The sequence below is a fragment of the Corythoichthys intestinalis genome, chromosome 21, assembly GCF_030265065.1.
Source record: "Corythoichthys intestinalis isolate RoL2023-P3 chromosome 21, ASM3026506v1, whole genome shotgun sequence".
Taxonomy (NCBI): domain Eukaryota; kingdom Metazoa; phylum Chordata; class Actinopteri; order Syngnathiformes; family Syngnathidae; genus Corythoichthys; species Corythoichthys intestinalis.
In genome coordinates this window covers 28,568,491-28,593,137 of record NC_080415.1, presented here as the reverse complement: position 1 = coordinate 28,593,137, position 24,647 = coordinate 28,568,491, and the positions used below count along the sequence as shown (strand labels likewise).

The window sequence follows — 24,647 nt, the reverse complement described above, 5'->3', positions numbered from 1 at the left end:
CAAGTTGTTGGATATCCAGCACTAGTAGAACAACGAGGACATTTTATTATGACCTAAAGATTCATATCAAGGATATACTGTAGTAGGAAAAACTCATTCATCAGATTGATGGTACATGTGCTAGTTCCCATTTTGTCTTCACTAGTACGACCCTTCGATTGAATGATGAGTTGTTTCGTAGAATGATTTCCTGACCAATGTATCGATAATTGTTGTATCGTCATATCGTGAGATCGTTATCGTGAGATTTGTATCGCAAATCATATTGTATTGTGAGGTACCAAGAGGTTCACATTCCTATTGCCTAGCAGAGATTTTTAGGCTCTTTCAGTTTGAGTCCGTGTTATTTGTTTAAATTATGGCTAACCAATGTTAATGACATTAAATTGTTTTAATTGTCGAATGGATTATCGGTAAATGTTAGATCAAATAAATGTCATTTTGGCCTTTCATGTTTTATCAAGCTTCACTGACATTAGAGAGGCAATTTTATACCATTTTTGACCCTCAATGTTTTCCACTTCCCATTCATCTTGTGTGTTTTCCCACCTTTGCAGATTATGTGTTTTTCGAGAACTCCTCCAGCAACCCTTACCTGATCCGGCGAATAGAAGAGCTTAACAAGGTATTGACATGTTCCTCATTTTCTGTTCGTGTCCGTCTGAGGCCTGAGGGGAATTTTCAGGATTCCTTCCAATTGCCACCCATTTACAATTTGCCAACCAAACAGGTCAGAATGTTGCATAGAGAGCCCCACTAATGGAATTGTAACAGAGTTGGTGATGTAATGACTGAGCAATACTTTTACTTTTGATTGGTCTTAATGGACATTGAATGAGCATGGTGTCATTTTGGTTGCAAGAAATAAACTGAAACAGTGTTACCTTCTAAACACTCATGTAAATGGATTGGGCATCTGTTGCTTTCAATGACAGATTTGTGATTACTGTAAAGTTATATGAAAATCCACGCTGCCATCAAGCATTTCAAGTTTGCTATTTGGAACGTAGCATAGCAACAGTAAATCTATTGTGCGACAGAGAGTTAATCAGCAGGCAGCATTTGTGCTCTTTTCTGTCCTTGATTAAAATAAATTAAGTGAATTCAATCTTAGGACCTGAATTTTCGGAACATTATCAACACATTTTTCAAATTGTGTTCATGACAATACAGTTCGAGATCTCGCTAACTCAAGGGTGCTAAAAAGTTTTCTGCTCCAAATCTTCACCTCCAGTCATCTGTTTTGTTTCATTAATAGCTGCACAATCTTTAATGTCGTCAACCTAATTGCACAGCTAGACAATCAATCAATCAATCAGTCAGTCGTGCTGCGAAATGGCCACCATTATTGCTTCTGGTCAGATTGTCATCACTGCTTTGACATAGACACAAAGGCGAGCGGTTCTCCAGGGAAATTAAAAAGCTTGTCATATGATGACTGCATTGAAAGGGAAGGTGGGGAAGTGGTTGAGCAACCGGGTGGAGAGTAGTTTTTCACCTTTTTTTTTTCTCCCTCCACCCCCCTCTTCTCTTTTGTCTTCAGACGGCCAGCGGCAATGTGGAGGCCAAGGTAGTGTGCTTCTACAGAAGGAGGGACATTTCGCACAGCCTCATCCAGCTAGCAGACAAACATGCAAGTAAGTGGAAAGACAATGACACGCCTCGGACTTAGGAACTCTGCTAAATGAGCTGTAATTGGCATAATGCAAAATATAACACAGGAATAAACAAAATACAGTGGTACCTCTACATACGATCGCTTCGACACACGAACTTTTCGACATCCGACGTAAAATTTGACTCGCCATTTGTTTCTACATCCGACGACATGCTCGAAATACGACGACAATGGCAGCACTGTAGACGAATGCACGGCGGATTTTCTTGTGTGACAAATCAACACTGGTTTCAGAAAAGGTTGGTACAGGTGGTGAAACAAGGAAAAAGTTGACGCTTACCTTCTAAATGAAGATGCAAATGACAGAAAAATATGAGCGTAGGGTGGGCATCCGTGAAATGGCTCAACAATACATCTCCACGGTCCTCCTCCGACCATCGTTCGCCAGTCTTTATAAGTTAAGCTGACAATTCTTATTGTGGTAACATCTCCAGAGAAATCGCCAACTTCGCCACGTTTTTATCATTTATTTCACAACTTATTCAAAACAAAAACACCTTCTGTCTGCCGCAATTGACGGTGTTCTCAAGAAAACATTCAAAGTGAAAGTGAAACTCAAGCTCACCGGTCTGTCTCTGGCACGTCAGCCCCGCGGTGCGTTCAGGGTCAGCAAAAAACGGCCGCCACATTAGAACCCGATTCGTTACATTAATACAGGAATTATTATTATTATTATTATTCCGATTTTGATTTATAATTTATTTGTTTTGCTATGTGTAATTGCCATTTGTAATAGTACCAGCAGTATTTTTTAAGGATTTAGGTTTAGGTTTTTGGGCTGTGGAACGAATTAATGGAATTATAATGTATTCCTATGGGAAAATCCTGCTCGACATACGACCATTTCGACTTACAAACAAGGTCCTGGAACGGATTAACTTTGTATGTAGAGGTACCACTGTACTATATAAATTAAGAGGAGACCAATTTCTACTCACGTAAGTCACAGCAATATCTTGACTACAGCAAAAAACATTTGAGTAGTATGAAGTTTTACAATAGCATGAAGTGTATCTTAAACAATCACAACACCCATAACATTACTATAAAAATTCACAATAATTTATTAAAATCTACAGGATCAAATTATGTACGGTAAGCAATGCAGGTAGTTAGTTTAGTACTGCATAAAATCGCAGTAATATACCATATTATAATTTTCATTAGGGCTGCAGCTATCGATAATTTTAGTAGTCGATTATTGTGTCATCTAGTTAGTTCGAATAATTGAGCAATCAGATTAGGAAAATATAATGTGTTGTAAAATAAATATTATGTAAAACAAAGGCTTGCTAAGATTGCACTTTCAAAAGAGCGAATACGAATACGAATACAAAATAACATTCCCCGAGTGTTTCTTCAAACTAAGCAGAATTGCACTTTCATCTAAAAATAAACTAAAATCCCTGAGCTTCGCCTCAAACGGCATAAAAAAATAAATAAATGAGGATCTAATTACTACAAAAGAACAATTGGCTAACTTGCACAGCAAAAGTCTGCTAGCTTAAATGCTATAAAATGCTAACGTTGTTTTAGAATGGTCTTAACAAATCGTTCAAACACAGATTCCCACAAAAAACTGCGAAATATTCCTATAACCTAAATTACGAATGCTTTAAAAAACATTATTTCAAACAAAAGGTTTCCTGATGTTGGTCTTAACAGGGAGCAGCTGGATTCAGTCATGTTAATGAGTTGTGTCATATTCACTGTTACCACTAGAGGGCAGTTTATCCACCCAAATCAATAAAACTAAATGTAACCGCTTTTAAAACAAACCATTACAACGCTACTCTAATTAAACGAATACTTGAAGCAGCAAAATTTGATTAGAAGTTTTTTTCCTCATCGAATTACTCGAGTTAATCGATTAATTGTAGCAGCACCAACTTTCAGTAACGTATCATTTACTGTAGGAAGGGGCGATGACCAGCACAGTACTATGAAAGTATCACTATCACTGTATTAAGGAAGCTTACTGTCAAATTGGTTGCTAGTCAGGAGGTTTAGCTTAGCGGCAGTGTTGTTTTTGGCAGCCGTTTTAATTTTTGTCTCAGTCTTTTGGATGACAATACTTATTAGTCTTAGTCATATTTTAGTTATTTCAAAATGTGTTTGTCTTTTTCTAGTTTTTGTTGATGAAAACTCAGACTAATTTTGTCTAGTTTTAGTTGCCAATTACTCAAAATGTTTTCATCTCTAAAATTCAAATGTTTTAGTCTAAAAATAGATACATAAAGGTTTCCAACAATTTCGAATTAACATTGGCAGACGAGCACATGTTGTAGCGTAGAGCAGGGGTCCCCAACCTATTCCACTAAGGCACACTGTGGGTGCAGGATTTCATTCTTACCAAACAAGATGACAACACTTTTTCCCCAATCTGGTGTTTTACAAGTGCAATCAGTTGATTGCAGTCAGGTGTGGCTTGTTTTAGCAGAAGCCTCATTGGTTCAACTGTCTCTGCTGGATCGGCTGGAACAAAAACCAGGACCCACAGTGTGCCTTGAGGACTGGGTTGAAAACCCCTGGCGTAGAGGACAATTTGGTGATAATACACATTTAGCGGGAAAACAGTACATTATTTTCAATTAATTATACCCACCTGGACGCCACCAACTGTATGTTAAAAAAAAAAAAAAAAAACAAGTTGAGAGTTTAAGAGGACGCTCGCTGTTAACATTAGCCTAATGCTCACGCGACGGTGAATGCTATGCTAATGCTACGAGTTACATTTGGTGTGTGATGGTCACTCAGCACAGACCTTTAAAGGCTAAAGCAATATTGCATATTCCCTCTTGCAAAGATAAGAAAACAAATTTTACCGTGTGTGTTTCAAAACAAGCAAGCTAAAAGAGGACACTGGTGATTTGGGATGTCACATGAGTGACACAGCCAGACATTGCTACGATGCAGGCTATCTACACATAACAATGTTACACAATACACATTGTGATCATGTGACAGAAACTGTGGCGCATTTTCATCTCGTTCTCGTCAGAGAAAACTGGCATTCGTCTCGTTATGTTTTAGTCTCCCAAGACACGTTTTTAGCTTGTTATCGTCTCGTCATCGTCATGAAAAATAAGTTTGTCAACGAAATATTTTCGTTATCGTCATCGTTGACAAAAACAACACTGCTCAGCAGTTAGCACACCTAACTTCCATGTGGAAGACACTGGTTTGAATGCTGTGTTCAGTTTGATAGTTGAAACACTTTTGTTTTTTTTTAAAATTATTATTCATTTCCTGTGACTTTATACTGTTACTCCTAACGGTGTAGCGAATGAACACACCCAAAACCGCAACGTCATCATGATGCTTATTAAAACGAGCAAACATAATGCTAGTTAGCCCGTAAAAATCCACTTAAAAAGCGGAGTTCAGAGGGAGAGAAAAACGTGGCGACTTTGTCTGAAAAATATGTTAACTTGATCAAATGCTCAGATAGAATTATCACTTTGGATTGACAAAGAACTCCAAAGTTTCACAAAAAACGTCTATTTTGACAGTATGCTAATACGCAGTGCCATTTTGTAACTGCTTTCAAACAAAATGTCTCCCTGAGCGTTGCTATTTTGACAGCAATGACAGCTGCACATGAACAAGGTTATGACTAAACATGACTCGCTTCCATCGCAGATGATTTATGTAAAAGGCAGCCACTACATGACATTCAGAGTCTGTCACAATGGAAGCGCTCACCAATACAAAGCGTAAGTGCCTTTTAAAAAAAAAAAAAAAAAAAATGAATTCACAGCAAGAGCTCTAATGCAACCTTTTGTACTTGTAGAAAGAGCGAGAGATGTTGCTCACGCAAGAGGGTTTTTCCCCCCATTTTGTACTGTTGCGGGCTACATCGCTAATTGATTTTTGAAACCACCAGATGCCCTCCTGCTGCTCCCCTCAGAAAAGCCACTCACTTCACTCCAGGGGTGATTCAACCACCAGGCAAAATGATGTCTTCCATTAAAATCCATCTCAGAAATAGAAAGGTTTTCAATTTGGGAGGGCCGCAGTGAATGATTTCAATGATTGATCACGTTCTGGTGCCGTTTTTCTGTAGGTTTTACACAACATTCTCCAAAAAGATGGGAAAATCTGGGCAGTGCAGAACTGTTTTGACAAGAGCTACTCTTGCAAGATGGTCCACGAAGACTCGAGTAGATGATTGAGAGTCGCCATAGCAACACTAGACTATGACTAAATTGCCAAATTGTTATTTTGAAAATGAGTTCCATCTTGTTCCTTGACATCTTTTGTTGTGTATTTCTATTGAGCCATTATGTTTGTGCATCTGCAGAAGAGCTGGAGGAGGAGAAGGAGAACCCCCCGGAGACGGAGCTCACAGACAAACAGAAGCACCAGCTTCGCCACAGAGAACTCTTCCTCTCGCGCCAGTATGAGAGCCTACCCGCCACGCACATCAGGTACACGCATATGCACGCCCTCAAGTACACTCGGATGAACAGTCCAGGCTCACTTCCTGTTTCTAATGCCACCGCCTTCTTTCTCTATAGGGGAAAGTGCAGCGTGGCGTTACTCAATGAGACTGAAGCAGTTCTTTCATACCTCGACAAGGAGGTTTGTAGACTTTTAAATGCTGTATTTGAACATTCTTGTTTAGGAAAATTGGCAGTAAAACAGTCCAAATACAAGTTCTTCTCATAACCAAATTTAGAGACAAGTGTAGTACCGTATTGGACCGAATATAAGACGGCCCTGATAATAAGACGACCCCCCTTTTTCAAGACTCAAGTTTGTAAAAAGACTGTTTGAACACCAAATTAATTTTTATACAGAAAATAATTACAGTACATCTGAAACAAATGATTATAACAATATATTTGAGAGGAAAAAGCATGTTATTTTGCCTCATTCAAATCTTAATATCTGAACATTTAAATAAACTAATCTATTGTGATAAAACAACAACATTGCAATAACTGCATTAACCATCAAGGTGAAGTCTAACTGTAACTGTAGTCTTGAAACAAATCTGAATGAGGAAAAACATTGCAATAAAATAATGCAAACTGGTTAAACTTGAGAGTAGCTGAGATCTGTCATGACAGAACATCGCTTCAACGATATCTGGCGCCATATAGCGTCGTGAATGGGTATAATGTCTAGACCGCGAATATAAGACGACCCCCACCTTTTCAGTCTTATTTCAATGCAAAAAAAACACCGTCTTATATTCGGGCCAATACGGTAGTTCTACACTAAACTGCTGTAAAATCACCCAATTACATCTTTTAATGTCTTTTCCGTCACCAACAGGATACTTTCTTCTACTCTCTGGTGTACGACCCGACACAGAAGACCCTACTGGCCGACAAAGGCGAGATCCGAGTGGGGCCACGCTTCCAGGCTGACGTGCCGGACATGCTTCCGGAGGGTTAGCACTCAAATTTGAAGCAAGTCTTTTGCTTAGCTTGTTAAAATAGTGGTTTTAAATGAGAAAATGTCTATCTCGGGATGTTTAGCTGGCCAAGCAGACGACAGGGACCAGGCCAAACTGGAGGAGAAACTCTGGGATCCTGACTGTCCGCTCACTAACAAACAGATCGACCAGTTTTTGGTGGTGGCGCGGTAAGAGACGGCCTCGGCGCCATAGTATTTTACGTATTTACTTAATGGTGCAAGGTAGGGCTGCCACAATTAATCGAAAACTATGACTAGGTTCATACTGCAGGTCTTAATGCACTAATTCGATTTTTTCATGTTTTTGCGACTCGAGTGAGGCATTAACTTGTGAGTGAGGCGGTCTGAACTGTCAAGTCTCCCAAATTGGAATTCACACTGCAAAAAATCCCACTTCTAAAATGAGTAAAAAATTATTTGAAATAAGTTCATGCAGCAATTACTTCAGCAAAGAGCTAGAGCGGCACACAAGACGGCAGCGATGTAGCTGTTAATTAGTGTTACCGCCTAGCACTTGCTACGCAGGAGGCGGGCTTGACAACAGTCATTAAAAAAAAAAAACAATGAGGAAAAGGATAAGCCAGATAATGCTCGGTTTCTTACTGTGCGGCAAATGAGCAATATTTCAGAATTGCTTACATGGTGAGTCGGGGCAAACTGATGCACACACATAAGGCTTATGTTTGCATTTTGCACACACAGTGCGTCGTTATTGGTAATACTTGAATAGACTCAATGGACAAAGGCAGTCTGAATGGGCATGCCAAAAAACAGATATGACAAAAAAAACGGAATTGTCCTTTAAGACCTATAGTATGAACCTAGCCTAGTTGACTCAAATTAGTCGACAACTGTTTTGATAGTCGATTTACCATTTCTAAGACAGTTTTTTAATTGGGAAAAAAAGGAAGAGGATGTGATTTCTTTTGTACTTATTTTGAAAATTTGATATATATATATATATATATATATATATATATATATATATATATATATATATATATATATATATATATATAGTAGGGCTGTCAAAATTATCGCGTTATCGCGTGGTAATTATTTTTTTATAATTAATCACGTTAAAATATTTGACGCAATTAACGCACATGTCCCGCTCAGACAGTATTCTGCCTTTTGATAAGTTTTACAGCAAGGCTTTTTGTGCTTTCTAACAGCGAACTCTTGTGGTCGCTTTGCGACATGGTTTATTGTTGTCTTGCCAGTTCAATATGGCTGCATGACGTCTCGGGCTGACGCCTACGTTGTAATGTTGTGCTTTCTGATTCTTGGACAAGATTAAGTACGGTTGTTGTAAAGAATGTACATATTATGTTAGTAAGCGAAATGTTATACAGTGGTACCTCTACATACGATCGCTTCGACACACGAACTTTTCGACATCCGACGTAAAATTTGACTCGCCATTTGTTTCTACATCCGACGACATGTTCGAAATACGACGACAATGGCAGCACCGCAGACGAATGCACGGCGGATTTTCTTGTGTGACAAATCAACACTGGTTTCAGAAGAGGTTGGTACAGGTGGTGAAACAAGGAAAAAGTTGACGCTTACCTTCTAAATGAAGATGCAAATGACAGAAAAATATGAGCGTAGGGTGGGCATCCGTGAAATGGCTCAACAATACATCTCCACGGTCCTCCTCCGACCATCGTTCGCCAGTCTTTATAAGTTAAGCTGACAATTCTTATTGTGGTAACATCTCCAGAGAAATCGCCAACTTCGCCACGTTTTTATCATTTATTTCACAACTTATTCAAAACAAAAACACCTTCTGTCTGCCGCAATTGACGGTGTTCTCAAGAAAGCACTCAAAGTGAAAGTGAAACTCAAGCTCACCGGTCTCTCTGGCACGTCAGCTCCGCGGTGCGTTCAGGGTCAGCAAAAAACGTCCGCCACATTAGAACCCGATTCGTTACATTAATACAGGAATTATTATTATTATTATTATTATTATTCCGATTTTGATTTATAATTTATTTGTTTTGCTATGTGTAATTGCCATTTGTAATAGTACCAGCAGTATTTTTTAAGGATTTAGTGAAGGTTTTTGGGCTGTGGAACGAATTAATGGAATTATAATGTATTCCTATGGGAAAATCCTGCTCGACATACGACCATTTCGACTTACAAACAAGGTCCTGGAACGGATTAACTTCGTATGTAGAGGTACCACTGTATTTTTTGTATGAGACGCTTTTTGTTTATGTTTAGTGAACCTGTATAGTGTGCTAAGCTAACGTTGTTGCTAATGCAATGCTTGTGTACTTTTTTTTTTTGTAGTTTTACGACGGTCTAAAGAGGACAATGGTTTGAGGCCATTTTATTAATAAATCAGATGAAAAAGCAAAAAGTCTGATTATTAAGGCGTCGTTCACTAGCTGTCTAGCTTTGGAAAAAGTAGACGCTTCGGAGTGAGGACAGCATAGACAGATTTAAATGACAGTAGAGTGAAATGCCCTTATGTCCTTATGTACCGTATGTTGAATGTATATATCCATTTTGTGTCTTATCTTTCCATTCCAACAATTTATTTTACAGAATATATATATAATTTACAGAAAAATATGGCATATTTTATAGATGGTTTGAATTGCGATCAATTGCGATTAATTAATTTTTAAGCTGTAATTAACTCGATTAAAAAATTTTAATCGTTTGACAGCCCTAATATATTGATAAATAGATAGATGGATAGATTGTGATAGCTATAGATAGCGATAGCTATAGGTAGGTAGCTAGCTAGCTAGATAGCTTTCTAGAACTAGATAGTAATAGGGAGGTAGCTAGCTATACAGTTAGCTAGCTAGATAGATAGACAGCTATCTAGAACTACAGTAGATAGATCGATAGCTTTTATTAACAGACTCAAGGTCCAGATTACAACAACACAATACAAGGAAACGATTAAAAATAAAAACTAAATAATAATTATAAAAAGTGTACTACAGTCTTGCAGCACTGGGTCTCCAGTGTCTCCAATATATATACAATATATACAAAGATATAGTATATAATATATAAAATAATTTGTATTTAATAACAAAAGATGATAAAATGTAATTTTAAAAAAATCAGTTTAGTTAATTAAAAAAAGTAAAGTAACTTGAAACTGAAATTTATGATTCATATACAAACAGCAAAAATAATCGGTGATTAGTGACTAGCAAAATAATCCTTAATGGATGCCCTATCATAACAAATGTGTTTATGTGCATTTTTACAGGGCGGTCGGCACCTTTGCCCGGGCGCTGGACTGCAGCAGCTCAGTCCGACAGCCAAGTTTACACATGAGCGCGGCGGCAGCGTCGCGTGACATCACACTGGTGAGTTCTACAAACATAATACAGTTACCATTGAAGCCCGGTCGACCAAATTCTATTTTCGTTTCTGCGCAGTTCGACGCTATGGACACGCTGCACCTTCACAACTACGACCTGTCGAGCGCGCTGAGCGTGCTGGTGCCGGCGGGCGGGCCTGTTCTCTGCCGAGACGAGATGGAGGAGTGGAGCGCCTCAGAAGCGGCCATGTTTGAGGAGGCGCTAGAGAAGTACGGCAAGGACTTCAACGACATCCGACAAGATTTTGTAAGTGGCTTTGCATGTTGAGCCGCCACTGCGGTGGCTTTTGTTACCAAGTGGTTCAGGTAATGATCAGGAATGTGCTCAAAAAGGCTTTTAAGCATGGAAATGTGAAGACGAGCACTGGGAAAATGAAAGGATTGATGATCTTTAGAACACAACGTTGCCGAGGTTCTCCCGCTTCCCTAATGTAGTTCTGCTTAAGTTAGAAATTAACGATAACGAAGTTAACGTACAGTTAAGTTCGTGATTTAGTTGGTTACCAAATATTTTTGGGGAAAAGTGAATTTTCTATCATTTCTGTCGTCCTCGATGTTTGGACATAAATGAAGTTCCTGAGATAATTTGCAAGATGACACTTCATGACATCTGTCATAAGCATTCATTAATGCCCATGATAGTGTCATGTCATAATTATGACGTTCTTATGACGCCGCTGTCAAATTAAGTGTTGCCTATTAACCCAAATAAATGAACAAATAAGTTGCACTGGACTATAAGCTGCAGGATTCAAAATGGGGTGAAAAGTAGCGTCTTATAGTCCAAAAATTGCAGTAATATGTCGGCTAATTTTCTGATTAATCTTATTTTGTGATTCATTCTAACACGTCCGTGGCACTAAAACATGATCATTGGTAGTGAATAAGTTAATTTTCCATTCAAGCCGCAATCATGATAATAGTTTGATTCAATTGCCTGTAAAACATTTTCCCGCGTATCCTGTAGATTCCGGTGCGTTGACACCAGGTGTTTATGAATACGTATGCCCATCTTCTCCAGGTCCAAAGCCTTTATAAGCCTGTCGCTTTCAGTGTTGTTTGGTCACGACGCCACTCATGAATATGCATGAAGGGACGCCCAGATGGCGAGAACATGAGAAATTAATGTCATTCATTTGCTCCCTGTCTTGCCTCCTGCCCTGTTTTTCCTCCCCCTCTTTTCTAGCTACCCTGGAAATCTCTGAGCAGTATCATAGAGTACTATTACATGTGGAAGACCACGGACAGATACGTGCAACAGGTGACACATGATAACACATGAAAATGTCAGCCAGTGAGTTACACATGTGGCTTCATCACCGTTATGTTCGCAGAAGAGGCTGAAGGCAGCTGAGGCCGAGAGCAAGCTGAAGCAAGTTTATATTCCTACATAGTAAGTCACACCGCCGAACGACGGGGATCATTAGTGTTCTCGTCGACTTCGTCGCTGTCAGACGGAAACATTCATGCATAATTGAATGCTTTTGATTGAAAGCACGGCCGACGACTAAATTCTTTCCTCTACCTCTCCTATTTTTCTGACAGCAATAAGCCCAACCCCAACCAGATCTCGCTGACCAATGGCAAGATGGCAACCGTCAATGGCGCTGGACCTGGAACCTTCCACGCGGCGGGCGGGGGCCGAGCCTGCGAGAGCTGCTACAGTGAGCCAATTTGCACTTCAATTAATGATATAGGACACATGGGAAGGAACTTAGGGGATTGTTGGGGGTGGTACCTGGGCCCAGGCCTATAGGGGGCCCGGTTTGCGGGTGTAATGGGGCGTGGTTGGGCAAGGGTAGGGTCAAACAGAAAGGTAAAGACTGAAATATAGTGTTTAAGTGTACCCCCCCCCCCCCCCCCCACGGTGCCCTTTTTGCGGGCGACATCGGATGATTGTCTTGAAGGGCCTGCAAAAGTGTGGAGGGGTTTGCGAATAATTATCCATTAGGACCTCCAGGGGGGCCCGTTTATATTCATTGCACCCATACCCTCTTCACATTTGTTCCTCCACTGGGACACAGGTGTCGAACTCAAGTAGGGCTGCAGCTATCGAATATTTTAGTAATCGAGTATTTTATTGAAAGTTCCATTGATTAATCAATAATCGGATAACACTTATTTATTTATTTATTTAGGTGTAGAGCAATTTTAAATATACACGGGAAAACAAGACATTTTACCTAATATCGAACTGTTTAGACGATGCCTTTATTTTAGATGTACATTGTTGAAAACCGCCAACAATTGCATCACAGATGTGAGGAGAAAAAAAACAATAAATTCAATGCTTTGACTCAAAAAACTTAGAAGAGCTTATAGAAAAATATTATTTCTTACCTTAAAATGTCATTACTCTTAATAACACATCACTTAAAAGTTTAGGTGTTTTTCCCACAATTTCAATTGAATTTCTATTTATGTCAAGCTATTTTTAAGTTCTAGTTACATTTTAATGTAGTCTAAATCGTAGGTCCTGATAGGATTTTGAGTTTTTGCAGTTTTCAAAATAAATATGATACCTGCTGTATTGGCGCGCAATAGGTACCAGTGCTACTCGGTGTGTTATCCATCAATGATGACTGAGCTAAAATTGACAGTTAGCTTTACTATATTTTTATTTTCAATCCTCATCGCTCTACAGCGCTGTGTTTTTACGGATGAAATAAAGCCTGTATGAAAACGGGTTAGCCATGCATCGACAGTAGTCATTAGAGGTGTGCAAAATTTCCGATTCTAAGATTATTCGTGATTCGGCCGTGGAAGATTCGAGAACGATTCACAAACATCCAAATTCCGATTATTGAAATATGCGAAGTAAAGCGGAAGTACACAACACTCAGCGCGCTGCGTGGTCTTCGGGACGGAACGGAGCGAGAGTAGCTAAACATCATGCTTCACATTACCCGGCCCCTCGGGTAATGCCAATGCTCAACTCACGGCTCTAGCTCAACTCATGCAACGACATAAAAAAAACACCACAACATACCTGACTGCTGCCGAAAAGCTGCTACAAAGTTTTCGGTGGATATCATTTATATAGGACTAGATGCAATATAGATTTGGTAGTGTTAGCAGCACATCTACAAAAAGCTATATGCGGGCGTTATAAACGGCCGCCATCTTAAAGCAGTACACTTCCCTGCAAGGCTGTTGTAGCGAACCTTCCAAGCAAACCTAATTAACTTTTTATCTAAAATACTCCTAAATCGGTAAAATATTGACTTGAATCTATCTTTAAAATAGTTTTAAAACTTTCACATGTCGAAAGTAGACAAAAGGGAAATTATGGAATAACGGGAGCAATTTTAACAAATTTAACGGTTGATTCACAACATTAAATTAATTGAATGTAGTTTAAAGCTGCTGATACAGAATGGGGACTGGAGTTTTTTATTTAATGTTATTTTTGTAAATTTGTTTACTGCTATATGTTAACTTGATACTGAAATAGTAGTGTGGTTTAGACTGAGAGTATTTTTGAACAATTTTGGAACTAATGTACAAAACATTAAAAAAAGAGAGAGAGAAAAAAAAAGGAGGGGGGTGCATCAATAATCGTTTTATAATCGAATCGGAGCCTCTGAATCGTAATCCTAATCGAATCGTTAGGTGCCCAAAGATTCCCAGCTCTAGTAGTCATAATTAATACAAACCTAGCCCTACGCAGGGCTAAAGTTACGTTAGCAAGGTACAGTAACATTATAATTTATTAGCGCTACGTTAACATAATTTTACCTTATCCAGAGTATTGCTCCTCCGGTCTCGGAGTAAACTGGGTGCCTTCGGTGGAGCTGCAACATAGTATAGCATAGCGCTGTCTTACAGTGAATACATAAAACAGTGCTCAACTTGGTCTCCAGCATGAAATGCTCCCACACTTTTGACATTTTCTGCTTTTTCTTGGTGCTTTTCTCTTCGCTTTTGTCGGCTACTTCGTCGTTACCTCTATACTTCGTCGTTACCTCTATATTCATGTATGGTTAAAATAAAATATATACTCTGCCTCTGTCTTCTTCCTGTACGCACATGATGTCCGCGTGTTGTGCAGCATTAAAAGTACTCAGGGCAAAACATCATGCTGGCAAAAATAAACGATTTCTCAAAGCGTAGAAAATTCCTCAATCAATTTTTAAAATCGACATACTCTAATTATTCGAGTAATCGTTTGAGCTCTAAACTCCAAGATTTGGCACATCATATTATTTTGTGTTTGTCTATTAGTCGATTAATTACCTTTCGAAGGAAACTACAATGTGGCGCGTGATAAAGTTGAGTTTTACATCCCAGTTGACTCCAATTCCAAATCGACCTACGTGATTAGCAGGCTTTTACCAATACATTAGTCCACACTGAGTTCACCAGAAAATCTACTCGCATATTGATTTGTCATTATTACAACGAGGTTACTAAAGAGTGCGGTTGTCATCGAGCGAGATCAATCGAGCACTCGCGAGTAGATGAACTCCTTTGGTAATCAATAAACGGGCTAATGCGCTTCCATTGTGATCCGCAGCGATGCAGTCGGCCCAGTGGTACTCGTGGGGGCCCCCCAACATGCAGTGCCGTCTGTGCGTGTCCTGCTGGATGTACTGGAAGAAGTACGGCGGTCTGAAGATGCCGAGTCGAGCCGAGGCGCCCGAAGAGAGGACCTCCCCAAGCCCAGCCGCTAACGTGAGTCCACTGTAGATGACGTGTTTGTGCACGTTGAAGCTACAGTAACGTGATTTATTGTGGCAGGCGTCAACATGAATTATTCAGTGAGCTGCAAACCTCTCACATGTTAGATTTTACATTCAGCACAGTGCATTTTTAATGAGTGGACAAGATGGCAACACCAATGCTAAATCATGCTAATTGGGAATGAAAACATGACTTTTCCTGCTTCGGCTGCCAGATATTGTTACTTCAAAGGTTGTTAAGTCACTAGGTGGCAATCTATTTTGGCTGTGATTGCTGCCAAACCTCCTTGTAAAATTGGATTGGCAGCAATACCAGTGAATAAGTTAGTAAGGTTTTATTTAGGTTTGATCATCTAGTATGGTTGCCCCAAGTTACCAAAGTGTTAACAAATATAATTCGGCTTCTATGTAAGTTACTAGTTTTATTTAGATACCAAATACTAGGACTGACACGACTCATTGATGATGAGCAAATTAATCAACTAATTTGATAGTCAATTACTAAGGGTGTAACTTTACATGTATTTGAATTGAACCGTTTCGGTACGTGGTGCTCGGTTTGGAACGGAGGCGTACCGAACGAGTTTCTGACGTAGTGTAACCCTTACTTTTCAAGGCTGTGAGTCGATCGGGTCACAGTTTCTTTGTGTAGATTATATTTACTCCGTCTTCTCTACTATAATGAGGACCAACACGGTAGGACAGTATAACCCAGAAACGTCAACAGCGCGACAACATGGCCGCCGCGAGAACGCAGTGAAACGCGGGCGTTAAAGTCAATCAGCCAATGCACACCAGTTGCAGTGCGGAAGCGTGTTAGATGCGTCCCAGAAACGGCTCAACACGACGCATGCGAAAAGAACGGCAGAGTTTATTATTTGACGCGAGACACGACCCTCCTGCGTCAATACAACTACCGGTAGCTAGGATCGGGCAGACAGGAAGTCACTCATGTAAAAATACGGTGGATCCGGTCGATTTTCAAACTGATATGCAATCGTAACCCACTTTTTGAGTCCGTCAGATCTCTTGAGTGGTAGATCGGGGCACAGTTGGCTTGTCTTTGTTGATTTACTGCTGTCTTCTCTGCTATAATAATAACCAACACGGCCCCATGTTCAATACAAAACCCTCCTACCACAACAAAACAAGTAGGAACTAATATTCACATAGGTCACATAGGTACTAAAGTTATACAACATAAAATATACAATATAAATGAATACTACATCACATTTGTAAAATATAAACACATAATAAAACAAATAATAGCCCATTTAAATAAATTGAAATGAGCTAAAACTAATCCTAAAACTGGCTAGCTAAAACTAGCTAAAATAATAAGAATAATAGACAGATCCTGCTTACACAATTAAATTTATTCATTTCTGTGTAGTGCTTTCACTTGAGAAAATCCACCGATAAAGCTTTTGAAAACCGTTCATAAGAAAAAATAATGATTCATTGAGGCATTTTATTTGTAAAATACATGTTAAAATCTTTGTCATTAGGATTGTTTTTCTCTTTAGCACAGGACTTCTTTTTTCTTCTTTCTTTTAGAACGAAAGCTGACCAATACGCTGGATCTGAAAGGCAAATTGTTGTTGGATTATCTTTAAATACCCGCTACTTTTTGAGCTGAATTCTAGCTTTGTATAGGCTAATGTTCCTATTGTTGAAAGCACAAAGGTGTGTAATAAACAACTAGCACATTTATATTTTGCATTTTGTTTTCTTACTGTACCGAAAATGAACCGAACCGTGACCTCAAAACCGAGGTATGTACTGAACCGAGATTTTTGTGTAACGTTACACCCCTATCAATTACTATATTTTTCGGCCTATAAATCGCAGTTTTTTTTTTCTCCATAGTTTAGCTGGGGGTGCGACTTATACTCTGGAGTGACTTATGTGTGTAATTATTAACACGTTATTATATAACTTCACATGTTATTTATGCTATAGTTATCTGAATAACTCTTAATGGCTGTGTTACGTTAATATACCTGGGCGCGTTCTAAGTTAGTTGTTTATGCGTTATATAACGTTAGCTTACCGTAAACTTATTCAGCCTGTTGTTCTCTATTGTATTTTAATTTTGTATTGCCTTTCAAGGTGACATGCCTGTTCTTGGTGTTGGATTTTATCAAATGAATTTCCCCCCAAAATGCAACTTATGTTTTTTTTCTCTTTATTGCGCATTTCTTGGCTGGTGCGACTTATAGTCCAAAAAATACGTTAATCGTTTATAGATATTTTCAACTTAAAAATGCTCTTTTTTTTTAAAGTCTTAACAGTCAAAAGTCTGTGGCGTATCATTCATTTTTAAAGAAAACTAAATATGGTTATCAGTCTGCACTTAAGTCACTGAATAGGGTTGCACATTGTTTCTGCATAGGTGAAATAGATAGAAAAATGGGGTTACCTGTCCGGTTACAAATACGTTTCGAATACTTTCTGCTGTTATTCCGCCTAAGTCGTTTCTTATTGGTCATTTGCAGGAGCCACGTTCGCGTAGCCACGCCCCACGCCAGTCTAACCACATTCCCATGCGCAACAGCGGCAGCCCTAAGTCGTCCATGAAGACCAAGCAGGCCTTCCTGCTGCAGGCTACGCGCCTCACTAAACTGGCGCGCCACATGTGCCGCGACGTCATCAGGCTGCGCCGTGCCGCGCGCCGCCCCTTTGTACCTATTAACTGCGGCGCCATAAAAGCAGAGTGTAAGAGCGCCTTTAATTCCTCCTAAGGTGGACACACACACACATTCTCACCCGCCATCAGCACCCCGTTCGTCTGTCTGTTCTTGTTTTTATTGTTATTATTTTTGGGGTTGTTTTTGTATTCTCCTATTCCATACTTCCCCCCCTTATTTCATTTCCAATAAAGGTTGCCTGTCCTCATCTTGAGTTTCAATCATATTTCTTTTCGGAGTCACTAGGAAGATGTTTAGTTTTTATACAAAGGAGCAGAACGGTGACATCATCACTCCATTGCCATCAATCAATGGACTTTCTCTCTTCACCCCTTCATCGCCATCTACCTCCACTTCCCGGTCGCTGTCGCGGACGTCCAAATAAAGCTCCACCTTGAAAGCATCTCCTCCGAGTCCTTGTGTGCTTTCGTGCGTCACGTGTGTGTTACTCGTCCATCGACTGATTGATTGGTCGCCAAAAAGACACAAACCCCCTCTCTCACTCCGCCGCATGGATCGTTGCGCCATCACCACGCCCTCATGTCTGTGTCGAGTGTAAGTGACCATCATCATCATCCGTTTTGTTTGGACTTTCAAGCTACTGCTGACATGTCAATTGTCTGTGTGTAGATATCACAAGGGCGTCTGAAGGTCACGGGACACGCCTCCCCAAGATCCGAGCGGCGCAACGGAGCACTTTGACCAGCGTGGTGCAGTTCCTCGGCAAGTCAGATGTGTCGAATTCTACCGTCGCCAGGGCGACAGAACCGTGACGCCGTTTTTTTGTGGTGTCATAGAGTCTCGTCCGGCGTCCCAGGCCCCGCGTTCGCACCGCACGGCCGGCCTGCAGACACCGCCGCCGCGTCGACTCCTGTCCTCGCTGCCGCACGGGCCCCATGGCATGCTGGGAAAGCGAAGCTTTCATCATCACAATAGAGGAGCGGAGTCTGACAGGCGCCCAGGTATGATTTACATATGGAAAAGTGTTCGTGCAGATTTGTCACAGTTCTTTTTTTCTGCTGCAGAGAATCCGGGAACCACAGGTGGCGCTCTAATGGTGAGTGAGAAATTTACTTGTTAGCTGCCATTGAACTTGGAGGGTTGTCAGCCTCTCACAGTTCAATTTATTGATAGTGTGATAGTCTGTCACCCTCAATGAAAGTGAATTAGTTAGCTGGTTTAAATTAGATTACAAAATACAGTTCTATTTGTGTTACTGTGGCAAATATTGTACAGTTTTGGTCTAGCACAGATTACCATATATGGTTTTGTTTGTATTATCCATTACTGTAGGTTACTAGATATGCTTTTTGCTAGATTACTAAATATGACTCCACTAAAGTCACTAAATATGGTTTATATGGATTATTAAATGACCAAATATTGAGACCTTTTCACAAAATAATTGACTGTAATGGAAAAGTTTATTTATATATTTACATGATATTAATTTTTTTCCTATTTTTTGTGATTGCAGTTATTTATCTTATTTATAATATAAGTCATTCATTATACAGTGGTACCTCTACTTAAGAATGTCTCGACATACAGAATTTTCAGGTTAACACGCCTCAACGGGAAAATATTGCCTCTTGTTAAGAAAGAAATTTCGGGATACAAAAGGCAAAAATACAGTATAGCTGGTACTTAAAGTTCCCATAGGTTACTTAACGTAAGCTACTTATAGGTGCTCTGCCATTGGCTATTGCCTAGCATTCCTGGCATCCAATTGGCTAAGAGGGACATCTACTGTATGTGTGTATCCCGGCGTCCTCTTCATTGGCCCTTTGTGTTCCAACAGCTTTACACGAGTGTATTAACTTTTATTCTTGGTTTTTTACATGATGCACAACTCAGATTTTATGTTTATTGTGCAATAATCTAATTGTAACATGTATTTGTTACATGTTTTGATGCATTTTTATGCATGATAAAAGATTAATGGCTGAATTTTGGGGGGCTTGGAATGGAGTAGTTGAATCCTTGAACAAATCACTTCTGAAACGTTCCTTCCTGTTTGTATGCGGTACAGCTTTCGTACTTTTTCAACAGAAATCCGGCATTAGATCGCTGCGTGCGTGTTTGTGAATAGCTCCTCTTGATGTGGGCGACCCCCTACTTGAACGCGAAGCGCAGTGCATGATTGATCTGACCCGTCAATACCATTATGAAGTTTATGAATAAATAATATTATGATATGTTTTTTTTCTTGATTCAAATGTTTAAGTTCTGTTTGTGTGTTTCTTATTGAAATAATATGGAAATAATCTCCATGATATTGACACTGTTGGAAATTACATTTTTGGGGGAAAGTTTGGAATTTCAAGAAACGACAATATCATTAAAAAGTAATTTCCATAATAAATATTAACTGTCTTTTAAATTATAATAAGAATTTAAAATTTTTTTAGGTTCAGTAGTTCAGTTGAACAAATATATTTTCTTAATTCACCAAATATGATTCCACTCCATTTTCCAAACAAAATCTTTAGATGTTTAGTTGTTTGTGACTGCACTCAGTTTGCCAGTTCTCATAAAAAGTGATTCCTAAGAGCTAATCTTGCCAAATATGGTCGTGTGTAGGTAGCAAATTACAACTTCATTTGCATACCTAACAATAGCCATCTCATAAATATCATTAATTATCCTCATGAATGCTTTTAATTTTTCGGTTAGCATAACGGACGCAGCAGCGGCAGCGGAAGCACCCGCGGAGGCGTGATGATCCGCAAGAGACGCCCCAACTGGATCGACGCCCCTGACGACAGCTTTTTCCTCGTCACCCGGGAGACCAGGTAAGCTAAAGGTGACGCACCCGCTGCCCGCCGCCGTCATGTACACCACATCTAATGCCGTGCCCGCGCTAGAGAGAAGTAGCATTAAAATTGGATGCCAGATTTGCACTTGAAACCTCATTTGAATGATGGAATTGAAATGAAAAACATGGCTGAAGGTCATGTGGGTAAAAAATGGTCTAATAAAAGCAGAAGCAGCAGCAATGTTCTTCCCGCAAAAGGCACGAGGACATGATGAAGTCAAGCAATAACATAGCAACGAAACGACAAATGGCTCAATTGCTCTGAGTGCTAACATCGTGACCACGTTTCAGCGCCGTTGACGGCAATAGACGCTCCAAGTCAAAATGAATTGGACGTTTTTGTCGCCATCAACGGCAGCTAATGTGTTAAAATGACACTGGTCATCAATTTTATTAGCTACAGTTTCCCTATTTTTTGAGTTGGGCCTGACTGCTGTTTTGAACAAATTTTTGAATGCAGAACCCAAAAATGATCCCAGTTTCTTTCTTTGACGCCAGGTTTTGTAACTACAAGATTTCAATTTTCTTACAAAATATGAAAAATGCTGTACTCAACATAAATTTACATTTAGTGAAATATGAAGGCAATTCAGGGTTTCTCTAGAAAACCTTCAAGATAAGCCCTACCAGGCATATACTGTAAGTGGTTGTTTTATATTTATTGAGGGCTATTTTTGTTTCTTCATTTGTTTTAGCAAAGGATATGACTACTTTTTAAATAATTTTGTGCACATAGCAATATAGACAAAAAATAAATAATTACCATTTTGGAACAAGCATGATCATTTTAGTTTTTATAGGCATAAAATTCAAACAGAACTGAACTATTTTTCCCCAAACTTGTTCCCTTGTGTTAAGGTTCTGCTTAAATTGCTAAGTTTACCAAATTTGCTTTCACATAGGTTGCCATGGTTCTGTCAAAGTGGAAAAATGTGCTTTATTTATTTATTTATTTTAAATACATGATTCTTTTTAACTCATTCACTTCCTGCCCAAGTATTCGTCTAAACTGTAAACAAAAAAAAATGTTAAATTTAAAGTAAATTACTGAAAGCTGTCGTTGCCAATGTATTACCTTTAACAAAATGGAAAATTATAAAATACACTTTTTTATACACAATTTTATAATTGGTTAGCCCTAACCCTTTCACACTAGTGGCAGCCCAGTGTGTAAAATGGCCCGCGGCAAGCGCAAAACGGGAGGAATCACGTAGGGTGACAAAGACGCTGTCCAGAAATAAAGAGCGAGTTGACTCCAGCAGTGGTCTAAAGCACCAATTAATTTATTTGTACTTTTCCTATTTCAAGGAATACAGGAGATTCTAATAGCCGTGTAAAGAGTTTTACTGGTTTCGGTGAGAAGTTGAATAGCTTTTTTTGTCATTTCCATATATTCCAAAATATTTAGCTTAGCATGGAGAGATGTAAGGGTCATTTTTCGAGTGTCCCAGAACTCGCAAAACCTAAAAACAGCGCATTTATCAAAGTTTTGTCGGCCAAGATTTGTGTGTATCTGCCCGTTAAAACAACCTGATAGCACAGATATCAGTACGCCTGCACCTCTGCTAGTGGATGTGTTCTCGACGTCATCATGGCAACGCTGTGAAAATAGAACAAGTTTCTATTTTGGGCCCCGCCTATCAGCAAAAAGTCACTCATTCTTAAACCAAAAGATATTAACCGGGAAAACTTTATTTGACAGCGGCATCATATGACTGTCAAAGGACCAAATGAACCACCATGAAGCTTTGAACCAATTGGCCGAGTTCATTGCTTCAAAAAGCTTCATTTGGCCGTCACTGCTCCGTTGGGGGAGATAGTCAACCTCTGCCGCCACCTGCTGTCAACACTGTTGTTGTCCAACATGCCTCCTAACATGCATTGCAACACTACAGATGTAAATAAAAATCAAAATTAATGTTCTGTGCTAATTATTTCTTTTCAGTTACTGTTCTAGTTGTTTTATTAATTACTGGTTTTGGTATTTGGTAACACTTTATTTGACAGTGGCGCCATAAGACTGTCATTAAACAATCATAATTAAGACATGACACTTTCATGAGCATTAATGAATGCTTATATAAGATATAAAGATTTGAGCTGGACATAAATGGAGTTAGTGACATAATTTGCCGGATGACAATGGCGTACCGCAAGCAACACGTCACTTCCGTTCTTTAATATTCATGACATTAGCTACTGTTGCTAAGTAGGGACAAGCCACCGTTTGTCCTTAATAGGAAATGAATGGAAATCGTGTACAAAGGAGATGTTTACAGAGCTAAACCTACTAATTCTGTCCGAAAATGATGCTTCTAGTGCCAAATTCACTGGCAAAGATGTGGAAGAACATAAAAATGTTCAGTTAATGTTCAGTTAAATGGCTTGAGTGTCAAAGGCTGAAAATAGCCTTAGCTTTTTTATCAACGCGAGTCACGCGACTGAAAATGACATTCTCCTGTTTCAACAAGCTATCCTTTACCATCAGCCCTGTCTTTCTTATATATCCTCTGGTTGTCCTACGTCGTTACCGTTCTTGGGTGTAATTTAGTTAGCTTTGTGTAGCGATAGCAAATGCTACACAGTGACAGCCAACGAACACTTTTAATTTTTTCATTGATAACATCTTAATTCTATAATTTATTTACACTTCCCCCGTTACTAAAGTTGTTATATATATATATATATATAACAGAAACGGTAACAGTGGCAGTCAGATACCATTGTAATTCTCAGGTCATTCATTGTCAGACAGAAGCAGTATGGCACAACGTTACGCTAAAAAAATGAGTTGAAAATATAAAAATGGCTTACCGGCTTTGTCCTCTCAAAGACCATGCCAACCCAACAAAATGTTTACTGCATATGAAATGAGAATGGATTCACCGAGCTGGTATTAAAGTCCGCGCAAGTTGATTCGGTCTTCACATTTTTTCCTCCTGAGTTTTTGGTTTCCGGAAACGTATGAAGAAAACATCCTTCATGTGTCGTAATGTCTAGAGTCGTTTCTACAAGTTCCAAAAAAGCAATGTGTGATTGTCATGTTTGTTTTTGAAAGATTACCGGCGAAAAGTAGCACAAATTACGTTGTTTCTATGCAAGGGTGGGTCTATAATGTCCCACGTCGGCTTTACTTCCGCTTTACGATGCGACGTCACGGTCTAAAAATAGCATGCGTGCGGTGCGCCATTAATGACATCTGTCATAAGCATTCAGTAATGCACATGATATTGCCATGTCATAATTATGACACCACTGTCAAATAAAGTGTTACCTATTAACCCAAATAAATCAACAAATAAGCTGCACTGGACTATAAGACGCAGGATTCAAAATTAAGGAAAAAAGTAGCGGTTTATAGTCCGAAAATTACGGTCATTTGCTGTAAAACAACAGTTAAAATAGTTTTTGTAAAATAGTACTTTGTTGTGTTTTGACAGTACCATACATTTAACAGGTTTATTTTTGTAGTTTAGTATTCGTTCAAAATATATATTAAAAACACTGACAGCCCTCACAGTTGAAATAAATTGTGTGTCGATGGCAGCAATTAAGTTAATTCAGGTGACCAGTTTCCACCCAATTTTCCAAACGTGGTTTTGACGCAACACAACTCATGTTCCAATCAAACTCAGAGTACTGCTTTCACACCACGAATGTGTGGGACAAAGATGTTCTCCCATCTAGCTGGCGCCTAATCAAGTCCAGACCCGTAGCACCGCTGCTAAAATTAGCGCCGGTAACTGGTGTAGACGGGCCTGCGAGGAGCCGCGCACGACGGTGTCCTGACTGCAAATGTCATTATCACATTAACGGGTGCTGCTGGGCTCATGTGGATCCAGAACACTGTGTGTGTGTGTGTGTGTGTGTGTGTGCGTGTGTGTGTGTGTGTGTGTGTGTGTGCGCGTGTCGGGAAAGTACACACACACAGAATTCTGATGAGGAAGTAATACATGTTAATGGTTGTGATGGGAGAAAAGACGGCGCT

General features: G+C 39.4%; 1 protein-coding gene across 3 annotated transcripts in view; it reads left to right on the top strand.

Annotated features, from left to right (window-relative positions):
* Positions 1 to 24,647, top strand: part of mta3 (metastasis associated 1 family, member 3) — a 35,595-nt gene that overhangs the window by 4,042 nt on the left and 6,906 nt on the right. For 2 of the 3 annotated variants that reach the window (XM_057826460.1, XM_057826461.1), the window contains exons 2-18: positions 558 to 625; positions 1,544 to 1,637; positions 5,982 to 6,108; positions 6,199 to 6,262; positions 6,962 to 7,079; positions 7,168 to 7,273; positions 10,353 to 10,452; positions 10,525 to 10,713; positions 11,653 to 11,727; positions 11,801 to 11,859; positions 12,012 to 12,130; positions 14,983 to 15,140; positions 17,650 to 17,869; positions 18,472 to 18,564; positions 18,639 to 18,803; positions 18,867 to 18,898; positions 20,518 to 20,636. In XM_057826460.1, coding sequence (XP_057682443.1) covers positions 558 to 625; positions 1,544 to 1,637; positions 5,982 to 6,108; positions 6,199 to 6,262; positions 6,962 to 7,079; positions 7,168 to 7,273; positions 10,353 to 10,452; positions 10,525 to 10,713; positions 11,653 to 11,727; positions 11,801 to 11,859; positions 12,012 to 12,130; positions 14,983 to 15,140; positions 17,650 to 17,869; positions 18,472 to 18,564; positions 18,639 to 18,803; positions 18,867 to 18,898; positions 20,518 to 20,636 — 1,906 coding nt within the window. Of the gene's footprint in view, positions 1 to 557; positions 626 to 1,543; positions 1,638 to 5,981; positions 6,109 to 6,198; positions 6,263 to 6,961; positions 7,080 to 7,167; positions 7,274 to 10,352; positions 10,453 to 10,524; positions 10,714 to 11,652; positions 11,728 to 11,800; positions 11,860 to 12,011; positions 12,131 to 14,982; positions 15,141 to 17,649; positions 17,870 to 18,471; positions 18,565 to 18,638; positions 18,804 to 18,866; positions 18,899 to 20,517; positions 20,648 to 24,647 lie in introns of all 3 variants that reach the window. The other variant, XM_057826462.1, reaches the window with a different exon arrangement.